A 22,897-nucleotide genomic window follows, 5' to 3' on the forward strand; every position below is an offset into this window, starting at 1 on the left:
TAAAGGTCAACACCAACACTTTGAATTGTGCTCGGAAACGTACTGGGAGCCAATGTAGGTCTTTCAAGACCGGTGTTATGTGGTCTCGGCAGCCGCCCCCAGTCACCAGTCTAGCTGCCGCATTCTGGATTAATTGTAGTTTCCGGGTCACCTTCAAAGGTGACTTTATGTAGTCACAAGGAAGAGAAGGCCTTTTATGTGGTGGCACACCCAACTTTGAAATGCCCCCCCACCCCAAGGAGACAAATATTCCGCCAACATTACAACAATTTTGGTGCCAGGTTAAGCCATTTTAGTTTACTTTTTGTGCAGGTCCCATTTGTAGTTTTCTCTTTGAAATGCTGCTGAAATGGGCTGCTTGTGGAAGGTGAAAGAAACATGGGGAAATGACTTTTCCCTCCATCTCCTATAGTACCTTTCGTCAAACAAGATCCTATCCTATCTGGAATTGACAACAGTAACAGCACATATGTGCCTCTATAAACATGCAAGGGGTAGCGTACTGCTAAGTAAATACGCTGAGTAGATGCGATGAAATTCATGGACCACAATCAACCACGATTACTTCAATTGCCGAAATAAATAAGATGCATGGGGTGTTTTTTTAATACAAAAACTTGCAAGAACACTATTGCTCACTAGATGGCAGCACAGGGTCACCAATGCATGTTGCTTAGTGGCTACCGCATATGCCTTCAAAAAGGTCACATTAGATCATTAGATGTAATATTCTGTCAAACCCAAATGTAACAGGGGGATCCTATGCTTATTTCCTCAGAGGTATGCCTCACTGCATCCCAGTGAGCTTCGTGGCTAAGTAGGGATTGGAACTTTGGACTTCACAGTTTGATGCTCTTCTAACACATGGGTAGGCAAACTAAGGCCCGGGGGCCGGATCCAGGCCAATCGCCTTCTAAATCCGGCCTGTGGACGGTCCGGGCATCAGTGTGTTTTTACATGAGTAGAATGAGCCCTTTTATTTAAAATGCATCTCTGGGTTATTTGTGGCACCTGCCTGGTGTTTTTACATGAGTAGAATGAGCCCTTTTCTTTAAAATGCATCTCTGGGTTATTTGCGGAGCATAGAAATTCATTGATTTCCCCCCCAAAAAAATATAGTCCGGCCCCCCACAAGGTCTGAGGGACAGTAGACCGGCCCCCTGCTGAAAAAGTTTGCTGACCCCTGCTGTAACCACTAAGCACCACAGCTGGCTTGCTTGCAGCAGCAGGGGGGGAAAAGCAGTATTTTATCATATCTTATCTTATCCAAACAAGCCGACTATCTAATCTCTCTCTCTATTTAAAGTTACAGGAAGGTAGCTGTGTTGGTCTGCCATACTCGAAACAAAATAAAAATAAAAATTCCCTTCAGTAGCACCTTAGAGACCAGCTAAGTTTGTTATTGGTATGAGCTTTCGTGTGCAAGCACACATCTTCAGATGCACTGAAACAGAAGTCACCAGACCCTTATATATAATGAGAGGGTGGGGAGGGGTATTACTTAGAAGGGTGGTGGGAATAACACCATTACTGGCTCCAACAACATCAAACATACCATCTCAGGACTATTTAATTGCTCATCTTCTAACATTGTGTATGCCATCAAATGCCAACAGTGCCCTTCAGCTCTCTATATTGGACAAACAGGCCAAACCCTACGCCAAAGGATAAATAGATATAAATCTGGCATCAGGAATCACAAGACAGAGAAACCAGTAGGAGAACACTTCAGTCTCCCAGGACATTCTATACAAGATCTCAAAGTAGCTGTCTTATTACGAAAGAATTTCAGAAACAGACTGGAAAGAGAAGTTGCTGAATTGAAACTTATTACCAAACTTAAAACCATGGAGAGACCTGGTTTGAATAGAGACATTGGATTCTTATCTCATTATACATGATGAAGCTGTTTTTAGCCATCTCACCCCTTGCTTTTTCCTGTAAGACCAATTGCAGTCATTAACAGGTTTACCACACCTATCAGCCATTCCCACCACCCTTCTGAGTAATACCCCTCCCCATATAAGGGTCTGGTGACTTCTGTTTCAGTGTATCTGAAGAAGTGTGCATGCACACGAAAGCTCATACCAAGAACAAACTTAGTTGGTCTCTAAGGTGCTACTGGAACGATTTTTTTTTAATATTTCGTTTCTCTATTTAAAGGTAGCAACAAAGGTCCTCCTATTCCCCAGAGGCGCCATAAAACTGAGAAGCAGGGGGGTGGAAAGAGGCGGCGAAGTTGCACCGCCGCCTCTCCGCCACTAGGGGGCGCGGGCGGACAGGCGGTGTCACGTGACCTCCGCGCGCCGCGGCGGCCTGCCTTCATTCTCTCCTCGCGCCTCGCCACTCACCCGCAACGGCCGCACTCCGGCCTCCGCGCGCTGAGCTCCACGGGAAGCTCCCAGAGGCCCCCGCAGTCTTCCGCCTCTTCCTCGGGGCCGCTCGCCGGAGCGGGAGGCATCAGCAGCGGCTCCTCGTCTTCTCTGCCCCCCGCGGCGTCCGTTGCCGGCGTCTCCCTCCCCTCCATCGCTTCTGCCCTGCGCCGGAACGTTCAAGAGAGGGCGCTAGGACCCCGCCGGGCCCCGAAAGTTGAAACGCCGGCCGTGTGATGGGAAAAGGGCTTTCCTTTTTCTCCCGCCCCCGCCGGACATGCTCAGCCAATCAGAAACGCGGCTCCAGCCAATCGGGAAGCAGCGTGCTCTTCAAAGGCTTTGGCTGTTCCCGCAGAATGCTGCCTGAGCCGGGAGATTCCCGTGCTAAGTGCTGGGCGCGAATCACCGCCTTACCCGGATTCAGATCTGTTCTCCGCTTGTAGTAACGTCTAGGAAATCTTGTTCTGCGGCACAGCAAGTTCTCCTATGGATCAGTTAATGATTAAGAGAATAAGAAAATGGACGGTTTTCTCAGGGGGAGGGGTGTAGGAGGTGCAGATCCTCCAAAGATCAGCTTTATGAACAAGTTTTTTTTAACTTGCTCATTAGTGATATTCACACGTTACATTCAAGGAGTGTACACTCATTCATATATTCACATGCATCATTAACAGAATGTGCAATCGCTAGCCAACATGCATTTGATGCCACCAGAAGGAAATGGCTTCACAATGACTCTTGTCACATGCGTCCTTGAAGCAATTCCCTTTTACTGGCAGCAAGGCAGGACATGCCAGTCCTGATGTATTTCCTGAAACAGTTTCCTACCAAGTAAGAATAGTGGCAGAGTGGCATGCAATGTTGCTCTTCATTTTTTTCCTGTTTTCCAAGCTCCAGTGGTGAAACTAGTTAATTTTAGACCTTGGACTTAGGAACTCTGTTATTTTCACCCCACTGGTCAACTTCAGTTGCAAAGCTCACTGGAGCAAGTTTGAAAAAGAGGGGAAATGAAGAGCAACGCTAGATTCCACACTGCCACAATTCTTATTATTGAATGTAAACCTTTGTAGAAACTTTTTCAGGAAGTACAACATGACTGACATTCCCTGCCTTGTTGCCAGTAAAATGGAATTGTTTCAGTTGTAATAAGTCACTGAATCTATTTCCTTTTGCTTGCAGCAGATGTGTGCAGACTAAAGATTGTTCACTTGCTGAATGTTACATGTGAATAACCACAAATGTACAGCTCTACTACTTGTGTACCAAAGTACAAAGACTGCACACTTAATGTAACATAAGAACACCCCTATATGGTTACAAGTGAGCAGTGAAGTAGCCCTGTTTGCTGATAACTGCCAAATTGTGCAGGGCAGTTAAAATAAGATTGCCAGGAGTTCCAAAAGGATCTTTCCAAATTGAATGGACAGTAAAATAGCAAATGCAATTCAGTGTAAGCAAGTGAAAACTGATGCACATTAGGGCAAAAAACCCTAATTTCACAGGTATATGCTATGCCAGGGGTCTGCAACCTTTAAGACAAAAAGAGTCACTTGGACCCGTTTCCGAAGAAAAAAACACTGGGAGCCGCAAAACCATTGTGACATTTAAAGCATGCGCACCGCTGCCCTCCGATCTGACAGCGGGCGGGAAGGTGACGTCGGGACGGTGCGTGACTAACGCACGCACCGCCCCCATGCGACGTCACAGCCAGTACAGCGCCCGCCACAGTGGGGAGTGTCGGGGCGCACAATGCACCTCCTCCCCTCGCTAGTATCCGTCCCGGAGCCGCGGCAAAGGTGTAAAAGAGCCACATGCGGCTCCGGAGCCGCGGGTTGCAGACCCCTGTGCTATGCTAAGAGAGCTTGAACTGGTGCTGGCTGACTAGGAATGAGAGAGACCACTGGGTCACAGTGGATAGCTGTGCAACAGCTTTGAAAAAGGCAAATTCCACGAAAGGGATAAATGGAAAGGGATTGAAGATAAAATTGCCAGTATTGTCACACCGTTCTACAAGACTACAGTGCAACCACACTTGGGATGATGTTTATTGTTATGGTCACTTCTAAAGAGACTAGAACTGGAAAGCGTTCACAATTGGACAACCAAAAAGAGCAAGGGGATGAAGCAACTCCCTTGTGGTGAAAGGTTACAGTCGGGGAGGGGCTAGTTTTAAAGAAAGAGAAAATATCCCTTAATACTTGAAACTTATAGACATCCAGTAAAGCTGAATGTTGGAAGATTCAGGATAGACAATTTAAAAAATATACTTCTTCCCACCATGCATAGTTAAATGATGGAATTCTCTCTGACAAGATGTAGTGATGGCCACCAACCTGGATGTTATGTACTGAATTGAATAGGATCCAAAAAGCAGCAGTCTGATTGGTCCTAGAACAATAGGATTCAGAATGCAGCAGTCTGATTGGTCCTAAAACAATAGGGTCCAGAATGCAGCAGTCTGATTGGTCCTAGAACAATGCAGCAGTATGATTGGTCCGCAGCAGCCACCCAATCCAGCTCCAGGTGGAAGTGAATCTGCAACCTGATTGGCCTACAGGAGAATCCCAGAATTAGCCAATCACGTGCGACCCATTGTGTAAATAATGTATATAAAGCAGATATTTGGGGGGACATTCATTCCTCACTACTATGAGCTGAATAAAGAGCATGAAATCCGCACTCGACTCAGAGTATATTTCACTGGATGATTTTAATAGATGTTTAGTAAATTCGTGGAGGATAAGGCTATCGGTTGCAACTATCCATGATGGCTAAGTTTAGAGCCTTCATGTTGGAGGCAATATGCCAGTTAATACCAGTTGCTATGAATGACAAGCGTTCATTGCACTTATGGCCTGTTTGTGGGCTTTCAACAGATATCTGGTCAGCCACTGTGAGAATAAGGTGCTAGATGGGCCTTTCATCTGATACAGCAGATATGGGAGCTTATTTCCTTAAGTCCCATGCACAATTCTTCTTTGCAGTGTCAGGGGGGAAAGAAGTAAGATTTCACATGCCAACAGGTTCTGTGCTGCTAATATTAAGAAGTAAACAGCCCCTTTGCCCAGAAATCCACACTGTGCTTTCACATGCAAGGACTTTGTGTGCCAAAGTATCATGTGTCAACATAGCCAGGGAGGCCCTAAAGTGTTTTCAATACAAATACATCCAAACAATGTGAAAACTGAAACTGAATAAAATTACTAAATGGCACGATACTGATCTGCAACAAAAAGAGAAGTTAATATCAATGATATAGAATATCAAGATATTCTAACTGCATACAATTGCTTATACACTGTGTGTTGTAATTCTGGGGAAGGGGCACATGGACCATACCTGGCAAAGGGGTCAAAGGAGGCAGCTGAACACATCGGGCCAGCTGTATACAAGCCCTCATTTCGGAAATGCTGCTCCACTCTATGGTTTGCATATTTCCCCAACAACAAAGCTTTCAGTGGCCCTCTTCTCCCAGGGTGGCTGCTTCAGTGTGCTTCTTTCTCCAGAGTGGCAAAGTTTCCCTTTTCCATTTCAGTCTCCTCAGGAGTAAATTCCAACCCCCCAGACCATCAGTTCCTCCCAATAACTTCAGGTTTGTTTGTTTGTTTGTTTGTTTGCTGGCCTGAGCTCCTTTATTTATTTCATAAACAAACAACAAATACTAAAACACCTTAAAAACAAACATCAGAAGAACAGTTTGCTACAGATGCAGACTGGGAAAACAAGGGAGGGCTCTCACCAAAGAGGTGGCCTAGGCAGGACTTCTATCCCTCTCTAGGCACACAGGTATATTTTTAAAAGATCCAAAATATTTCTGCTTCGTATTACTAAGTAATTATTATTTATTTTAATTAATGGCCATCTGTCATGGATGCTTTAGCTGAAAGTCCTACATTGCAGGGGGTTGGGTCCCTTTTAACTGTACAGTTCTATGATTCTACAAATTATTAAATTTCTATACCACCCTTCATCCAAGGAGCACTGGGAAGTTTACAGTGTCAAAACACACAACACAATAACAAACAAAAACAATATCCCCCCCCCCCAGCTTAAAAGGCTACAGATTGTTTATATTAGCCAAAGGCATGGGCAGAGTGCTTTTGCCTAGTGCCTAAAGATATGTAACAGGTGCTAGGCGAGCCTCCCTGGGGAGAGCATTCCAGAAGCAAGGAGCTACTGCAGAAAAAGCCTGTTCCTGTTTTGCCACCCTCTGGACATCTCATGGAGCAGGCACGAAGAAGGGGAATTCCTTTACATCTATGACATTTAGTACAGTACTAGGCTGTTAGTGTGTTTGTTCCAAAGCATGCAAGTTAGTGATTGCAGAGGTGGTGTTAGAGCTCGTTAGTACAGCTCATAAGTTGCATTCATGAGGTTCCAGGTTCAGTTTCCACTTAAAGGTTCTCCCAAAGAACTATGTCTGAGACAGAGAGGTACTGTAAGGTTACATTCCTGTAATATGGTATAGTGAAGTATTTTTTGAAACACACCAATGCTTATATCTCTGTAGTGGGATATTGAACGTATGTTTTATAGGCATTCATGAATACATTTGTTACATTTTTTTTTAAGTCTTTCAAATGTGCATGACAAATTTCTGGTATAGTATTGCACAGGAAAAAATCAGAACAAAATATTCTGCCCCAAATCTATTTGATATTTCAGGATTATGATTAATTTTGTTGGTACTGAAACTTCAAAACCATGATTTCACTTCTTAAAACAATGTTCTCCATGAATAGCTCTGTCAATATGTTCTCAAATACTGCATAGAAATTACTCTTTTTTTTTTTTTTTTTTTTTGCAGCTCAATGGTTTTTTTTCCACTGAAGATGTTCCTTAACTATAGTATAAGAAATAATTGTTAAATAGGTTTGCCAACACCATGGAAAGTCCCTGAATTTGAAACTCTTCTCTTCTGCATTCTCATTTAAGCCTTCTGCTTTCCATCCCATGGATTTCAGTAGTCAGTAACATATGATGATGAACAGCCATAGTATAGTTAATTGCCTATGACAACCAAGAGGAGAACTTCAGAAAAAATTGCTGCCACACTAAAATAGCAAGTTGCTTAAGTTCACAATGAAATCCTAAACTGTAAGAAACAAATTCATGTTTCTTTATACCAAGACCTCAATTCAGCTGAAAATAGTCAAGATTAAGGACTTTTCCACACAGTAGATTATTGTGGAGCTAGTACTGTTCATCAGAAATTCTGAGTAAATGTGCTTAGGTTATTCTGGAAAACCTATGCATACTTAGCAGTTAACACAGTGGGAATAAACTAAATAAACTCTTTAGCATTTGTTAGTAACTGGGATAACCAGAAAATGCACAGGATTAACTATATTCCATGTATACACCCCTTCTTCTTATACTCCACCGACCTGAACTCAGACTTTTTAAAAATAAAAACACATTTTTATTTTCTCTACACACCACTTTTCCCTCACTTTACCCCAGTACCTTCTCCTTCCAGGATCACAAGGTCATGTCACATTATCTGGGAAAATATACTCTATTGATTTTAAATGTTTTTAAGCCAGCTTTGCCTTAAAACAATGCTCAGGACATATAGCACAATAAGGTTACTTCACATTTGTATAAGACTTAAAGCTAAATTCATAATGTCAGTTGCATCAGATGAGTTAACTTGACCTTTTCTGAAAATATATTCAAACTACAGTGACACTTAATATAATTACAATCCTATTTACACGTATTCAGCAGTAAGCCCCACTGAACACAGGGCTTACTTTTGAGTAAATATGAAAAAGGTTGCACTGTATGCCCACTGCATATTTCAAAGTGGCAGACTAATAATAGGAACAGTTTGAACTATTTTTTTGAGTGCCGAGGAAACTGAGTGTGTAATGATACTGTAACAATGAGACATGCTCCAGGATTACTATTTGTGGGGGAGGTGGTCAGTTACTATTTACAGGTTATCCAGAACTGTTAATTTGTTTTTGAACAAACAGAAAGCAAGTGTTAGGGCTTGCCACACATTAAGATATCCCCTGCATGCGAAGACAGACTCCAGCAGATTGCGTGAACACCAATAGTGGATCCAATAGTTAAGAAGGGGACTTCTACATGTGCTATTTAGGGAAATGAGGGGAGCAGATGGGGCTAGTCAACATGGAAAGGTAGCCCCAAATAGGAGAAGAAAAACTGCGATCCTAAACCTCCACTGCCTTGTGGTCATACTCATTTGTGAGAAAGGCTTCAGGAGTAAACTCTGAGGAACCATCTGTACTCACTGCCTTGTGGGACATCTTCAAGAGAAGACGTCTAAGGAGTAAATCCTATACAAATCCAAAGTGGAGTCTGTAAGGCGGTTGGAATGTGCCTTGTTTGCCTCCTTCAGCAACTCCTGCTGCCAAGCTTGTGTCAAATGTATTGCTCTGCTTTCCTTTGGACCACATCAGGGAGGTGGGGGGGGCAGGGTCTTATATCATCTGGGCAGCCCATGTTCTCTATACACACTGCCTTGGTACTTCGATGCTGCTTATGCAGCAAAAGCAATGCGGGAGGCAGCAATTATGAAAGCTGCAGCAGGTGAATGTCATTCTCTAACGGTTTAGACTTCACCCCCGAAGCCATCCCGGGACAGACAAGATGCCAACCAACCAGGGTACAGGTCGTTTTAGGGCCAGACCAGATGGAGTGCCATTCATGCAATTGCTAACGGCGTTTTGCTTCCTAGACATTTGTTAGCGGCTTTAAAAAAATGGAATTAGAAGATCCAGATCGAGACTTTGTTGTTGTTGTTTTTCAATTTTTTTAAATTGATTTCCCAAAATTTTTAAACAAACAAACATAGATCTTAACCTTGCTTAATCCAATCTTAGTAACATTAAGTGACTTCCTCAAATCCGCCTGGCTGAATTTCAGTGTATATCATTGTAACAGTTTTCCAAAACAGATTTCTCATAAAACTAACTTAATCACTTAACATCTTTTTTTCTTGTCATTTTAACTTTAAACATATTATTCTATAACATCCAGATCGAGACTTTGGTGGAGAGGAAGGTAGGGATACTTTTTAGCTAACTTTCTTCTCCAAGGCTTTATTTCCTAACAGCAGAGCCGCGCTTCTTCCCCAGTTTGCCACGTCCATCCCTTGGCTGCTCCCAGTTTCCTCACATCCTCCTCCCACATCCTCACTGGACCCTTTCACAGCTGAAGCCTTGGCTCCAGGATCCTCCCTGCGGGAACAGAACACACCGGCTCCTCTACCACACCCAGCCCGACACACACACTCTTTTCCCCCAACACACGCCGCCCTTCCTCACGGTCATGACGAATACGTGACAACAACCACACCCCGCCATGGACTAGACGGTTCTACTGCGCCTGCGCTCCTTCCTCCCTTAAGTCGACGTTCCTTCCCGAACCTGCGCCTGCGCACGAGCGGGCGGCTCCGGCTTCCGCGTCTTTTTCCTCGCGGAGGCACGCAGCCTCAACCGCGCATGCTCTGAACCTTATCCTCTCCCTCCCTCCCTCGCTCAAAGTCCTAGCGCACGCGTACGTAACGATGCCTAATGGGGGGAAAGGAGGGAGCTCGCGGGTTGCTGGGTGAACCGGGCGACGTCATGGCCGGTCCCGCTCTCGCGATGGTTCGATTCGCAAGAGAGGGTCGGCCCGCTATTGTAGGCTGAGGGAGAGAGAGAGACAGAACTCTGCGAGGGCCAGTAAGAAGCCGGTTTGAGGGAGGAAGTCCGCGCGCGAGAGGGGCTCCTCCGCCCGCCCCCTGAGGTCGCGAGCGGACGTTGCCTCTGCCCGAGAAGGGGAGGAGCCTCGGAGGAAGACCCCGCCCCCCACTATGTGCCACCGCCGCCGCCGCCCCCTGCGGGACTAGCCGCGGCCGAGCGGCTCCGGGTGCCTCAGCTGCCCTGCCCGTTGGCGGAGAGCGTCGGCTCCGAAAGCGGGAGCCTCGCCGTTATGAACCTGCACCAGGTGCTGACGGGGGCTGTCAACCCCGGGGACAACTGCTTCTCCGTGGGGAACGTCGGCGGGCATCCCTTCACGGTGAGTCTCCTTCCTCCTCAGCTCCGGTGCCACCGCGACAAGAGGGTCCCCCCCCCCCTCAGGCCGCCTCCGACGGCGCACCTTCCCTGGGCAGCGCTCGGCCTCCCTCAGCCGGCAGGCGAAGAGGGCGCGCGGGCGGGCAGTTTGCGTCAGGGACGGTGGCACCGGTGCGGGTGGGACGCTCGGCAGGTGCCTTGTTGAAGCACGCCCGAGATTCGCCGGTTCGACCGGAGCCGAGCCTGTATTGGCGTCGGGAGCTGAGCGAGCACGAGACCGGGCCCTTTCTTTGCCATGACGGGGCAGATCAATTCCCTTTATTTCGCTCCCGCTGCAAGCATTTTTGCCACTTCTCTACATTCCCCCCCCCCCCCCCCAATAATGCGCACTCCTCATCTGAGCTGTGGTTAGTTTCCGAAGTGCTTGGGCGTAAGGTGAGTCCGGTTGCATTAATGCCACAGAGGCATTCTCCACATACTCAGAGGTATCTCCCTTTATTATTATTATTCATTTGTATTGTTGTTGTTATAGCTGCGCTTGCTTTAGAGCCCGACGGTTCAAGACGTGTTCAGGGAGGAAGAATTCTTCTTTTCTTTTTAAGGGATATCAAGGACAAGTGGCCAAGAGATAGGGTTAGGCTCCTATATGGCACTCTTGTGGGCCCCAGGAAACATCTGGATTGTCTTGTTTCTGAGGCTGTTATTGATCAGCCTGCCTGTTATGTAACTAACAGCTGTGCTTTCCAATCGAAAACAACTGGAAGTGACATTTGAGTGTGGTGTTTATATATTCGGTTTTGAGGTTTGAAATGCAGTACTCCCATTCTTGTGCGCTTGTGACAAAATGTGTGTGATTGGGCAATCAAGACAAAGGGTCATGCTAGAAACAACTTTTGGGCATATACAGTTCCTTATGGCTTAATTATTAGTACTATTTTGTGGTCATCACCTGAGTCTCTTCTTGGTGTTCCCTCTCTGAAAGAGTCCCAGAGGGTGGCCTTTTCTGTGTTGGCTCCCTGTTTGTGGAATACTCTCCCCAGAGAGGCTCACCTGACACCTTCATACATATGAAATGTTTCTCTATAACCAGACTTTGGCTGATTAAACATTATATGGCCTATTAAATGTGTTTGTGGGAGAGGAGTTATTGGTTTGCTTTTGTATTTGTGCTCTCATTTTGTATTTTAAAGTTGACTTGCTTTTGCAGTTGATTAGAATTGATTGTAAGCCACAATTCCTGCTTAATACATAATGTCAAGTCAGAAATTGGAGATGGAGAAACTGAAACATGGTTAATTCCTCCTTTTAGCTGTGTGGGAAAAGGAATGTGGACTGCTTGAGTCCAAGGTGTTGCACGGGCTCCCAGTGCAACAGTAAACTGTGGTGTAAACTGACTCAGCCCAGGGTAAAACTGCTGTTTGAAAACTGGTCTGTGGTCACCCAGAATCATTTTTTGGTACATTTCAACCTCCCTCGGGAAACCCTTAGTATAAATACAGTTTGATCTTACTACTTTCCTTAGGGATTAGCATTGCATGTATATATTCTTTGAACTCCTGGATGACAGGTGGTTCCGAACATAAACTACAAACAAGAACACAACATACATAATAAGACAAAAACAAAACAATAGGCCTCCCTGAGTTATGACTAATTATAATGAGAATAAAGCATATTTTGGTGGTCTCTGGAAACATTTGTTCTTCATAACTTGTTTCGTAGTGAGGCTTTTTTCTTGCGTTTTAACAATAGGATGGCAATAAAATACATTTCTTGATATCATAGAGTTAGAAGGGATCCCAAGGTTCATCTCGTCCAACCCCCTGCGATGCAGAAATCTTAACTAAATCATACATGACAGATGGCCATCCACTCTATGCTTAAAAACCACCAAGGAAAGAGAGTCCATCACCTCCGGAAGGAGTCTGTTCCACTATTGAACAACTCTGTTACTTGGGCCTAAACTTCTAAGTATGTTTTGTTTCTAGGCTATTTCTGCCATGTATCTCCTTGCTGCAACATTTAATTATTTGAGATTTTGTCTGCATATTTATTGGAATGAAATGGTTAAACTCTTAAGTTTTGTTGCAGAGGTAGACCAGAAAAAGCTGATGAGTCTTACTACAGTCTTTCAGAGTATTTGCAACACTTGTTCTAAGACAGTGCTGGAAATTCTGAAAACCTACTGTGCTGATTCCAGCTGTTATACCATAATAGAAACGTGGGAAGTATTATTTTGGAATGTGTGTTCTAGACTTGCTGTGGTGTGTGTGTATGTGTGTGTGTAACTATCTATCTATCTCTCTATATTCAACTTCGTAGCATTTCTTTTTTGCCAGTACTTTGTACATCATCAGGAAAAAGTGTAAGTTTTCCAAGTTATGAACTTAAGTAAAACACAACTGATCTTTTAAAATTACCGTATTTTTCCATGAATAAGATAAGTTTTTAAAATTGCTTTTAAAATTTAGTAAAAAATTGGGGGTTGTTTTATACAAAGATGGTGAATGCACAGGGTTTTTGTTTTTGTTTTTAAAAAACACCACTTACCTTCTGTGAAGAAGCTGCCGGAACATCATAGCCACTGTCCCCCCCAGGAGCGCAGTTTTGGCGATCTCTGAAAAAAAGCTCAACAAATTTGCCCGATCTTGGGTGTGCACCCCCCCACCCTTTTTGATGTTTAAATACTGTTTTCTTAATTTTTGGTTTAAAAAAATAGGGATTGTCTTATACATGGAGGTGCCTTATACATGGAAAAATATGGTATATGCAAATTGTAGACTAGCTATTAATTCAAAGTAGTTGTAGCATGTGTCTTGGAAAATACTATATTATCTTTTTAATTTCCCGTCCCTGCAATAGTTGTGGAATTAGGTAAACAATAATAAAAATATGGTCGTCTGCATAATATTCTAAGGGGCATGAAAGTAACTCCACTCCTTTTGCTCGTGCAAAGTATTGGATTGGCAAAATAGCAAGTAGTTCTTAAGACATGTTGAAAGGAGTCAGAACAATCAATCTATGAGAGAAAACAAAAAATACACTCTTAAAATTGTTAAGTGCTTCAAATTTCCAAATCTAGCCATTTATGAGTCAAACCAGTGGATCAACTAGCCTAGATTTATTTCCTCTAATGGGCAGCAGTTCTCTAAAGTCCCCTGCAGAATTATTTCACCACTCCTTGCCCTTCTACCTGAGATGGTTAACTGGAGATGTCAGGAATTGAAACTGGGACCTTGTGCTTGCTGAGTTCTATGAGCCACCCTCCATGTTTTTATTATGGCACCATCTAGTAAAATTCTAGTTCTTCAAGGTCTGACAGGTTCTTCATTGTTTTAAAAATGAACAAATGAACATAAGCACTGTTTATCAAATAGTCCAAGAACGTAGTAATGTAAACAGTAACTGCTTGTTGGTGTGAATTCAAGGAAGTGATTACATCACAAGTAGCTTGGGACATTTTTATCTTAGAGGTGACCTGGAAGGCCTTTTCCTTGTTTAAATGAAAATTCAACTATTTATTCACAGGTTTTCTGTTGTGAAAAGTTTCTAGAAGTAGGAAAAAATGCCACTGGCATGGAGGATAAGTTGATATTTTATTAAGATTGTATCTTTTTCATAGGAAAAGCTCTTTCTCCCAACCCCCCTTTCTATGTTATGTCAAGGGATGCAATGAGGAAAACTCTGGGTGTTTTGTTTTAAGCAGGAGTGTTGACTATCGGTGCAACTGGGAGTCCATGGACATTGTTGCTATAATATTATAGCAACAATATTATAGCAATGATATGCATTGATTTGTGTTGCTAAAGAATGTTCTGAATGTCTTCCAGCTTCTGCTTTTCAGATGAAAACTAAACATTTCTATTTTGCACCATCTAATTTAAGATTCATCCCTTAAATGTAGGTGTAAATCCCATTAATTTCATTAGGAAGTAGAAATGTGCCTATTATCAGACAAGACCAAACATTTAGGTGACAGTGTCCTTCTCTATTTCCATTTTTAGACTATTAAAAACTAAGACAGGTATTTGTATTATACGCAGCAAAAAAGAAGTCCCACGCACTCTTTTTTGTTTAAGGTAACCTGAAGAAAAAATCTGATAAGCTCAATAGATTGCTTATTGTTTCGGGAAGTTTTACTTGGTCCTAGTGGAGGTATTGGGACGTGGGTGGCGCTGTGGGTTAAGCTCCCGTTGCTCGGTCCCTGCTCCTGCCAACCTAGCAGTTCGAAAGCACGTCAAAGTGCAAGTAGATAAATAGGTACCGCTCCAGTGGGAAGGTAAACGGTGTTTCCGTGCGCTGCTCTGGTTCACCAGAAGCGGCTTAGCCATGCTGGCCACATGACCCGGAAGCTGTACGCCGGCTTCCTCGGCCAGTAAAGTGAGATGAGCGCCGCAACCCCAGAGTCGGCCACGACTGGACCTAATGGTCAGGGGTCCCTTTACCTTTACCTTTAGTGGAGGTATTACTTCACTACTGCTTTGTGGATTTTTTTCTTTTTAAAAAAAATTTCAAATTTTCAATGCAGAATCATAACAAAAATTACAAAAATTGAATCCAAAATAATACTATACAAACAAAAAAGAATGGAACATACAAAAAAAAAGCAGAAAAGAAAAAGGAAAAAAAGCAAAGGAAACAAAACTAAACTAAACAAAAACGAAAAAGCACACATCTACAGAAAAAAAATATATCATTACGTACATATTTTTTTTTCTTCTACTTGACTAACACAACTGTATAAATATATTAATTGATTTCTGTTAAGTTTATTGCACTGAACAGGCTATTAATTCCTTCAGCCAGTGTATTAAAAACTGTGCCTCATCATTGGCAACATATTTAAATTCCTGGGCATCAGAATCAATACTTTAGGAGCCAGCATAACAATTTGAGGTACTGGATACATGCAAAAAAGAACAAAATGACAGCATTTTAAAGTGCTAGCATCACATTTTCAGTGCTGGCCAGCAGCACATGCATCTCGAGTTCGCTCCCATTTGAGGGGTTGATGGGGTACAGCTTCAGAATGGGACTGAAGAGTAAACAGGTTGCTAAGCCTGAGCTGGAGATACTTTGGTTTTCATCGGTCTCTGCTATTTTCCTAATAACTTACTTGAGGAGTAGAATTGGTGGTCTGTTGTCCCATTTGGGGACTGCCTACAGAGGCTGCCAATCTGACTGATTGCATGTTAAGAACTACAGTATATGAGTTCCAGAAACACTGCAATTTCTGTAGGTTTTTTATTTGTTGCTTCTCTCTGAATTTAGCAGCTGTGTCTAGTCTCATTACCTGGCAATACATATTTGGAGACTTGTAATGAGGATTTTCATACAGGGCTGGTCCTCCAAAGCTGCCCTGGAAGATCTTGATAAGGTTTAAAACAATGCACAGCCCAGTTTCTACAAGGGCTACATCTTCTATGATATGTTACGATTATGCTCTTTTAACAAAGCATAATGTGGCTCCTGGTCAAAAAGAGAGAAGGGGTTGTCAAAAGAGAGAAGGGGTTGGGAGCCGCTCAAACAATAATTGTTGTAACACTATCTGAGCAAACTACATATGCTTCTCCAGTGATGCTGTGAAGAGGAAACCAAAAGCTTTCACTTCCAGATTCAGTTAGCCACAATTTATAATACAGCTGAATTCCTAAGAAGTGTTCTGTGTTCATTATATTGTGCAAGTACCCAAAATATAATGTTACAGTTGCATTAATGCGTGACAAGGCCATAAGAGTTCTTCCTGTTAGTTTGCAGTAGCAGTGTGTCTTTAGTAGCGACCAGTTAGGTGCTTCTGGAAGCTTTCAAGCAGATTATGATATAACAATCTACTTTTGTTCATAGCATCCTGTAATCAAAAGAGAGCCAGTATGGTATAGTGGACTAAAATCTGGAAAACCAGGATTCAAGTCTCCACCTGGCCGTAAAGCACACTGGGTGACCTTGGACCAATTCCTACCTGTCAGCCTAATCTATGTCACAAGGTTGTTGTTGGGGTTAAATGAAGAGGGGAAGAACTATGTATACCATCTTGAACTCATTGGAGGAAAGGGCAGAATAATAAACTAACTAACTAACTAACTAACTAACATTGTCCCTAAATGTAGAAGTTCAGTTTATTGGCCTACTTGAGTCTCTAGCAATATTCTAAAAGCAGATTAGTGTTGTAGGTATATGTGCAATGATATTAACCTCTCCAGGGAGATTGCAGGAGCTAGGAGAGAAACAGGGCACACTTCATTCTCCACACTCTTCAGAAAATTTTCTCACCCCCATATAGGCCAAGTTCTCACAAAACATTAAACCATTGTTCCAAATAAACTATAGTTTAAACACAAGTGCTTCCCCCCCCCCTTTTCTCCTTACTGCGCTGCATGGGGCCACAAACATGTCTGAGTATGGTTTGTTGTGATGTTTGAGCCCAGGCTTATGGTTTGTCTCTCTCTAAGCAGGCCATAAGCAGAAGCTGAACTTTGTTATTGGCTTTGACTTTGTATAAGTGTATAGATGCTTGTGTTTGTTCACAAGAGATGTATTTTGCTGAATTTGTGTGAAAGTAATTATTGAAATAACTTAACTGGCATCCAGTCAGGATGTGTATGCTACTTACAAAGTGGCTTTTCTAATTAGCAGCAATACAAAGCTTTAATTTTTTGTTAGGGATGGTTCAGTGGATTAAATATGTGGCTACACTTATAAACCAGATGATTAGGTAAATGGGTTTTAAAGATTACTGGTAACTACTGAAATACACCTTTCTTCGAATTGTCTTACAAATAATAAAAAGGCAGAGCAGTTATACAATTCACTTTTTTCTAGGCATACGCATCAGGATGTGATATTGTGATATTGGGGACTGATTTTGAAAGATTACAAATAATTCCTGGAGCAAAACATGGAAATATACAAGTGGGATGTGTAGATTGCTCTATGCAACAAGGGAAGGTAAGTAGAAGTGATACTCTTGTTAAACTTACCTATCTGATTTGTTCTTGCAATATGTATTTTGCAATGCCATCCTGTCTGAAGGTGATATTAAACTCTTCAAATACTTTTAGTACTAACCCTTCACAAGGACCTGCATGTAAGAAGATTGAATTATGCTTGCAGCTATCCTGCTATTTTAATTCCTCTGCTGGAGACTCCTGTTTATATTCTAGAGTCTGATACAGTACTGTGTTTTGAAGAACAGTCTGGTCATCAATATACTACAAGGTTCTTTGTGAATGTGGGCCCAAGCCCCCACAAAGGCAGGCATTTCCTACAGCGGTGGGTACATAGCCAGCTAAGACATCTTGTGGCTGAGATAGTACAGGTTTTTCCATGAGACTATCCTCTTTCGTTTTCTTGGCTATCACATGTTGTTTGTTTAGGCAAGAAACAAACCATGATTTTGATGACGCTATACAAGGCTTTGCTGTTTGTTGTTCCTGGCATATCCAGGATGGGAGGAAAGTGAAACGAACTTAGAGCAGCATGCAGCAGCACTCTGCTGATATGCATTAAACCATAGTTAATATTTAACTGTGTTTGAATATGACATGTGAACCATGCCAGCATCAAAACCTAGCACCTTGGAGAGAAGTCTCTTCATGCTATTTCAGATGTCTGCAGGAGTGGTAAGATATGGTCATATAGTAGGAGACACACATAGTAATTTACTGTTGTAAATGAAACTTAAAACCAATTTTAAAAATCAACTGAGAGTTACCTTGGAACAGATTTCTTGATGATCTCTCTTGGCCTCTCTTGAAGTTTAAGACACTATCTTAGGACTCTGGATTCTCTGTATTATCCAACATTGCTTTCTCCTTTGCTGATAAGGTGTGTTGGATTTTGCTCATACATCCACTCTCTGAACTTCTTGCCTTTTTTCTTTTTATTTCTGAAACTGCAGAAGCATAGATCATGAAAGGAGAACATCCTTCTGTTAGGAAAGGTGTGAATTTAAACACACTACCAAATTCATAAACTTTTCCCCAACATAAGACTCCTCTTCACAGTTGAGATCCACGTGAGAATGAAATACTGGAGATTATCACTTTCTTTATTAAGCGCGCAATACCTTTCTACCTTCTTATTGTCTTTACTACTCTAGATTTTGTGCAGTTCTGACAAGATTCTAGTTGGCATTTTTAGGTCATGCTCATGTGTAGATTGCTATGCCTTGTAATTTGTTTTTGTAATAGATTTTTAATCTTGAACCTGCATCTCACTGCATTTTTCCAGAATTTCTGCAAAAGTAACATTATAAAGTTTTCTTTTTTAAAAAAAAGATCTGTCCATGAAAATAATAGTGCATTATACGCAATATATATATTATTTTATATTGTGCATGAAAGTGGAATATGGTTCTGACAGATGTTAGTTGAAGTTAAAATATTTAAACTTCTTTTCATTATTTTCCCCTACGTTTTTTGGATCTGCTTCTCCAGTTCTGTGCAATATGTAAAATTGTGATTATATATGTCTCTGTTATTGCCTCACATACAAATATACATAGGTGGTTTCTGTTTGCTTTTTTTTTTACCCTTGCTTGTCTTTAATCCTTTTATTTCGGACTGACTGAGCTTTTTTTGCTTTAGATTTTTAAATGTTTCTTGCATGTTAACGTCTTGTATGTATTCTTTTTCAAAGTACTGTACTCTTGACACCCAGGATTGCTGAATTCTGATCTGTATCACACATTTCTTATCATGTTGCAGAGTATCTTTTACATGCATATCACTTTCTCACCCCATTTAAAATACATGAACCATATAAATTGAACAAATGTAATTGTGCATTTTAGCTCCCAGCCTCAGGGTAATTAGATATATTGTGAGTCTTAACAAAGCTATTATGTAGCCATATCTAACCAAATGAATATTGTGTATCTTCAAAATAACTTAGTTGCCATTTCTGTGATGGCGACTCTTTGCGTGGAGATACAAAGAAGTTTATGGCTATGGAAGGAAAGTAACACAACCTGCAAGTAAATACAGTACAAACTAATTTTAAAATGCTGTTTGCTTTAGATTGCAGCTTCTTATGGGAATGTGATTTGTATATTTGAGCCAGTTCAACACCTGAAACAGAAGAGTAGTCATCATACTGTAAGTAATTTATCTTTTCTATCTTTGCTAAGCATTTGCATTGTGAGTTGTATTTATTTGAAGCCATGGAGGGAAAATGTTCTTGGTGGGGTTTTTTCCGGAGGGAACAGAATTTTTTGGGGGGTGGGAGGGGGGTGGGAAAATGCAATACTTGGTTCTTTATGCACTCTTTAAATAGCAAAAGTAACTTTATTGCTTTAGGAACATAAAATGCATTATGTGTAACTTCATTTACCATAGAATTATTGTTTCTGGTATATTGAAAGTACAGTATATGCAGACAATAATTACAAATTAATTTTTTTTAAGTTTTTGTTGCAAATGGAGCTACAAGCTGCTGAACTGTAAGAAACTAGCATCTATGTGGTTTTGCCACTTTATAATGAGCAGGCAAAAAACATAAAAAACAGAAACCATCAAAATGGTAGTAAACAAATTACTATTGAAATCAACTTCTGCATTTTCACATGCCAGTTTATTTCTTGATTTGGTGCAAATATTTCTAGACATAGACCAGTTTCTTTTGCGTAGATTTGATGCAAGTACCGGTATTTCCAAACATAGAGCAGTTTCTTTCAGATGCACCGACTTGCTTACTGGCCTCTGGGAAAGTCATGGGAGGGCAATGACCTTCCCAGAGCCCCTGGGGAGCAGTCCTCTGCCTCACTGGGGTGGGGTGGGACGGTTCCTGGGATTCCTGATTTTGAATGTTTTCCCCATTGCATGCGAACTCCTGGAACAAAACCCTTGCATAAGTGTTGGGCTCATTGTAATGAAGTTTCAGTTTCAGCTTATAGAATTGAACCTTTAGAACTTGTCATTGCTATCTCAGTTATTTGGAAATATTCTCCTATAGCTGCTGAAGGAAGTTTGGCAAATCTTCTGAATTCCTTGTGCTTTAATTGACAACTATGGCAACTGAATATAGGTGTTTAGAAACAATTTGTATTGCATTTGTGTTTGGTTTGTAGGGATTACATTATCAGTGGCAGAAGTCAGATCAAATTTTACTGGAAGATGCGGTGCATAACTTAACATGGGATCCAACAGGTAAATACAAAATCAGCTGAATGTTTGCCTTTCTTTTCTCCCTGCCTTTCAATGAATTATCTTATGGCAATAATAATAATAATAATAATAATAATGTAATTCATATTTAGGCATGTTTCTATGGAAGGAAGTGTAGTGTTGGGCAGAGCAATCCTGTAGGATGACAGTGGGGGGAGTATATGCAATAGAACAACAACCCAATCTCATGCTTCATTGCTATTATTATTATTATTAATTAATTAATTAAATTTGTATACCGCCGTAGATTTCAGAGCAGTTCACAACATAAAATTCATGCTGGTTAGGGAGAATAGGGAGTGGCTAGAGGGAAAATAAGTGTGTTAGCTGAAGGAATGGCATAAGTCTCCACACTCACCCATCCCAGGGGTATGCCTGGGGAGTGGGAGTGCTTTGAATTCAGGGGAACCCGAGCCTCCCCTGAAGTGGACCTCCCTGTTTATTCTCAAGTACCCTTCTTTTCCAAGATTCCTCTCTTCCTCTCAAACCACACCCCCAACCTTGCTTTCTGTTTTCCTGTAACTGACTGACTTGAATATATGTTGAAGCTTATGATACTTTGCAGAACAGATTATTTTTTTCTGCTTGGGGGTGGAGGAATAAGAGACATTTATATGAATGAATTGGAAAAACACACACGTCTAAATAGCATAACGGGGGTCAGACTAGATGACTCTATGATTCTATGGAAATTTGATATAAACAGCATTGCTCTTCGGTCATTTTTTACAACACAGTCCCCACTTCCTAAATCCTAGGATTCACATGCTACTTTATCAGTATTTTTAATTTGAAAGAAATTGACCAGGACAATGCATATTGCTCACCTTACTTGTGTTGCAGAATTCCTAGCAAACTCAAAGCCTCATTCTCGCCCCAATGCATGATGCTGTGCAGTTAAGGTTTCAGTGTATCTAACTTGGAATTAGCCAAAATGATGCCCAGATGTTGTTGGACTCAGCTTTGACTTTTAGCTATGCTGGCTGGGACTGGTTGGAGCTGGAGACCAGTAACATCTGGCTACTCTGATCTGGAGGTTCTTCCTACTATCCCTTACTCTTTGGCTGGACACCAAAAAGCTGTTATTTGACTAGTTAACAAGAGTTGAGTGACAATGAGATTCTCTGCAGCTGTCATTGTTCTTCCATGCTTCCAAATCCTTCTGATCTATCATTCCTCATGTATGTGTCTACTGAGTTCCCACCATCCCTTAATGCTTACCCTCATAAAGAGAATCCTTTACACAGGCCTGCCCCATCTGTTCATAAGGCACTTGGCAGTTAAAAATGGAATTTTACTAGCTGAGTCAGTGTAGTCAGAGAAGCTGCTGAAGTACATTGCTGGTAAGTGAAGCTAGATCGATCTCTTCCCTTCCTCTAGGCGACAACTAATAAAGATGGAATTCTGATAGCTGGATTGGCATGCATATTTTTGCCAGTTGACTTCTTGCCAATTTGCCATCTTACAGGACAGTTGCCAGTTCTAGTCTTTGTGTATGCAAATGAAGTGGTTTCATTATGAGCAGTTTAGATTGATCACCTAAAACTTTATAGATTCAGGTGTATATTTCAGAGTATATAGTTGGTTTATAGTTACATTGTTTGTTACAGTTATTTCAGAGTCTATAGCTTGACTTTATCTACTATTTTTTATTCTAATTTATGTGTGCACATTCTCAAAATCTAGGCTCCCGTCTATTGACGGCTTGCAGTTGTTTGCAGCTTTGGTCCAATGTCAATTATGAAAACCCATCAGAAGATGAAAATCCTGAAAAAACAGAAGCTCGGAATTGGAGAATCATTTGGCAGTGCAAGTAAGAAATATATTAAGACTAATTTACACTTGTTTTTGTACCTCCATGGACCGGTGCATTACTCCAAAGCAGTATATTTAAATGATAAGTATACTGCAATTCATTTTTTATATATGCTTTTTATTAGCTTATTATTACAATACAAACACACACAATGAACAGACTTTTTTAAAAATACAAACAAATAATAAATGTATATCCATGTTTCAATTCTTATTCTTTTCTAATTGACTTCCTTTGTCCTCAGCACGGGTCTAATTTCATATTTGGTAAACTGCAATTCAGTGCATTCGGTGTGAGCCAATCATTGTATGTTGTTTCCCAGATTAAAAAGTGTTATATATGAGATACTTTCCAAAATATGTAGTAGATGTTTCATTTTTACAACATTGAACATATGGAAGTGCATATGAGTATTTAGCACCCTTTTACTCTAAGAAGGGTGATCCAGCATAAATAAAGCAAACAATGCAAATGCTAAGAAGTGAAACAGGGTTTCAACAGATTTTACTAAGCTTT

The 22,897-nt window shown here is 41.5% G+C and overlaps 2 protein-coding genes across 5 annotated transcripts in view; one reads left to right on the forward strand and one right to left on the reverse strand.

The window, feature by feature from the left end:
- Positions 1-2,836, reverse strand: part of DTWD2 (DTW domain containing 2) — a 91,161-nt gene extending 88,325 nt beyond the window's left edge. Inside the window, exon 1 of the mRNA XM_080973124.1 lies at positions 2,352-2,836. Coding sequence (XP_080829250.1) covers positions 2,352-2,527 — 176 coding nt within the window. The 5' untranslated portion in view covers positions 2,528-2,836. The remainder of the gene's footprint in view (positions 1-2,351) is intronic.
- Positions 2,837-9,929: 7,093 nt separating this feature from the next.
- DMXL1 (Dmx like 1) overlaps positions 9,930-22,897 on the forward strand; it is a 68,187-nt gene continuing 55,219 nt past the window's right edge. For 3 of the 4 annotated variants that reach the window (XM_080972163.1, XM_080972164.1, XM_080972165.1), the window contains exons 1-5: positions 9,930-10,406; positions 17,222-17,347; positions 19,420-19,497; positions 20,469-20,547; positions 22,252-22,378. In XM_080972163.1, the coding sequence (XP_080828289.1) occupies positions 10,320-10,406; positions 17,222-17,347; positions 19,420-19,497; positions 20,469-20,547; positions 22,252-22,378 (497 nt within the window). In that variant the 5' untranslated portion in view covers positions 9,930-10,319. The remainder of the gene's footprint in view (positions 10,407-17,221; positions 17,348-19,419; positions 19,498-20,468; positions 20,548-22,251; positions 22,379-22,897) is intronic. The other variant, XM_080972166.1, reaches the window with a different exon arrangement.

The sequence above is a fragment of the Podarcis pityusensis genome, assembly GCF_964106645.2.
Source record: "Podarcis pityusensis genome assembly, chromosome: 11".
NCBI lineage: Eukaryota > Metazoa > Chordata > Lepidosauria > Squamata > Lacertidae > Podarcis > Podarcis pityusensis.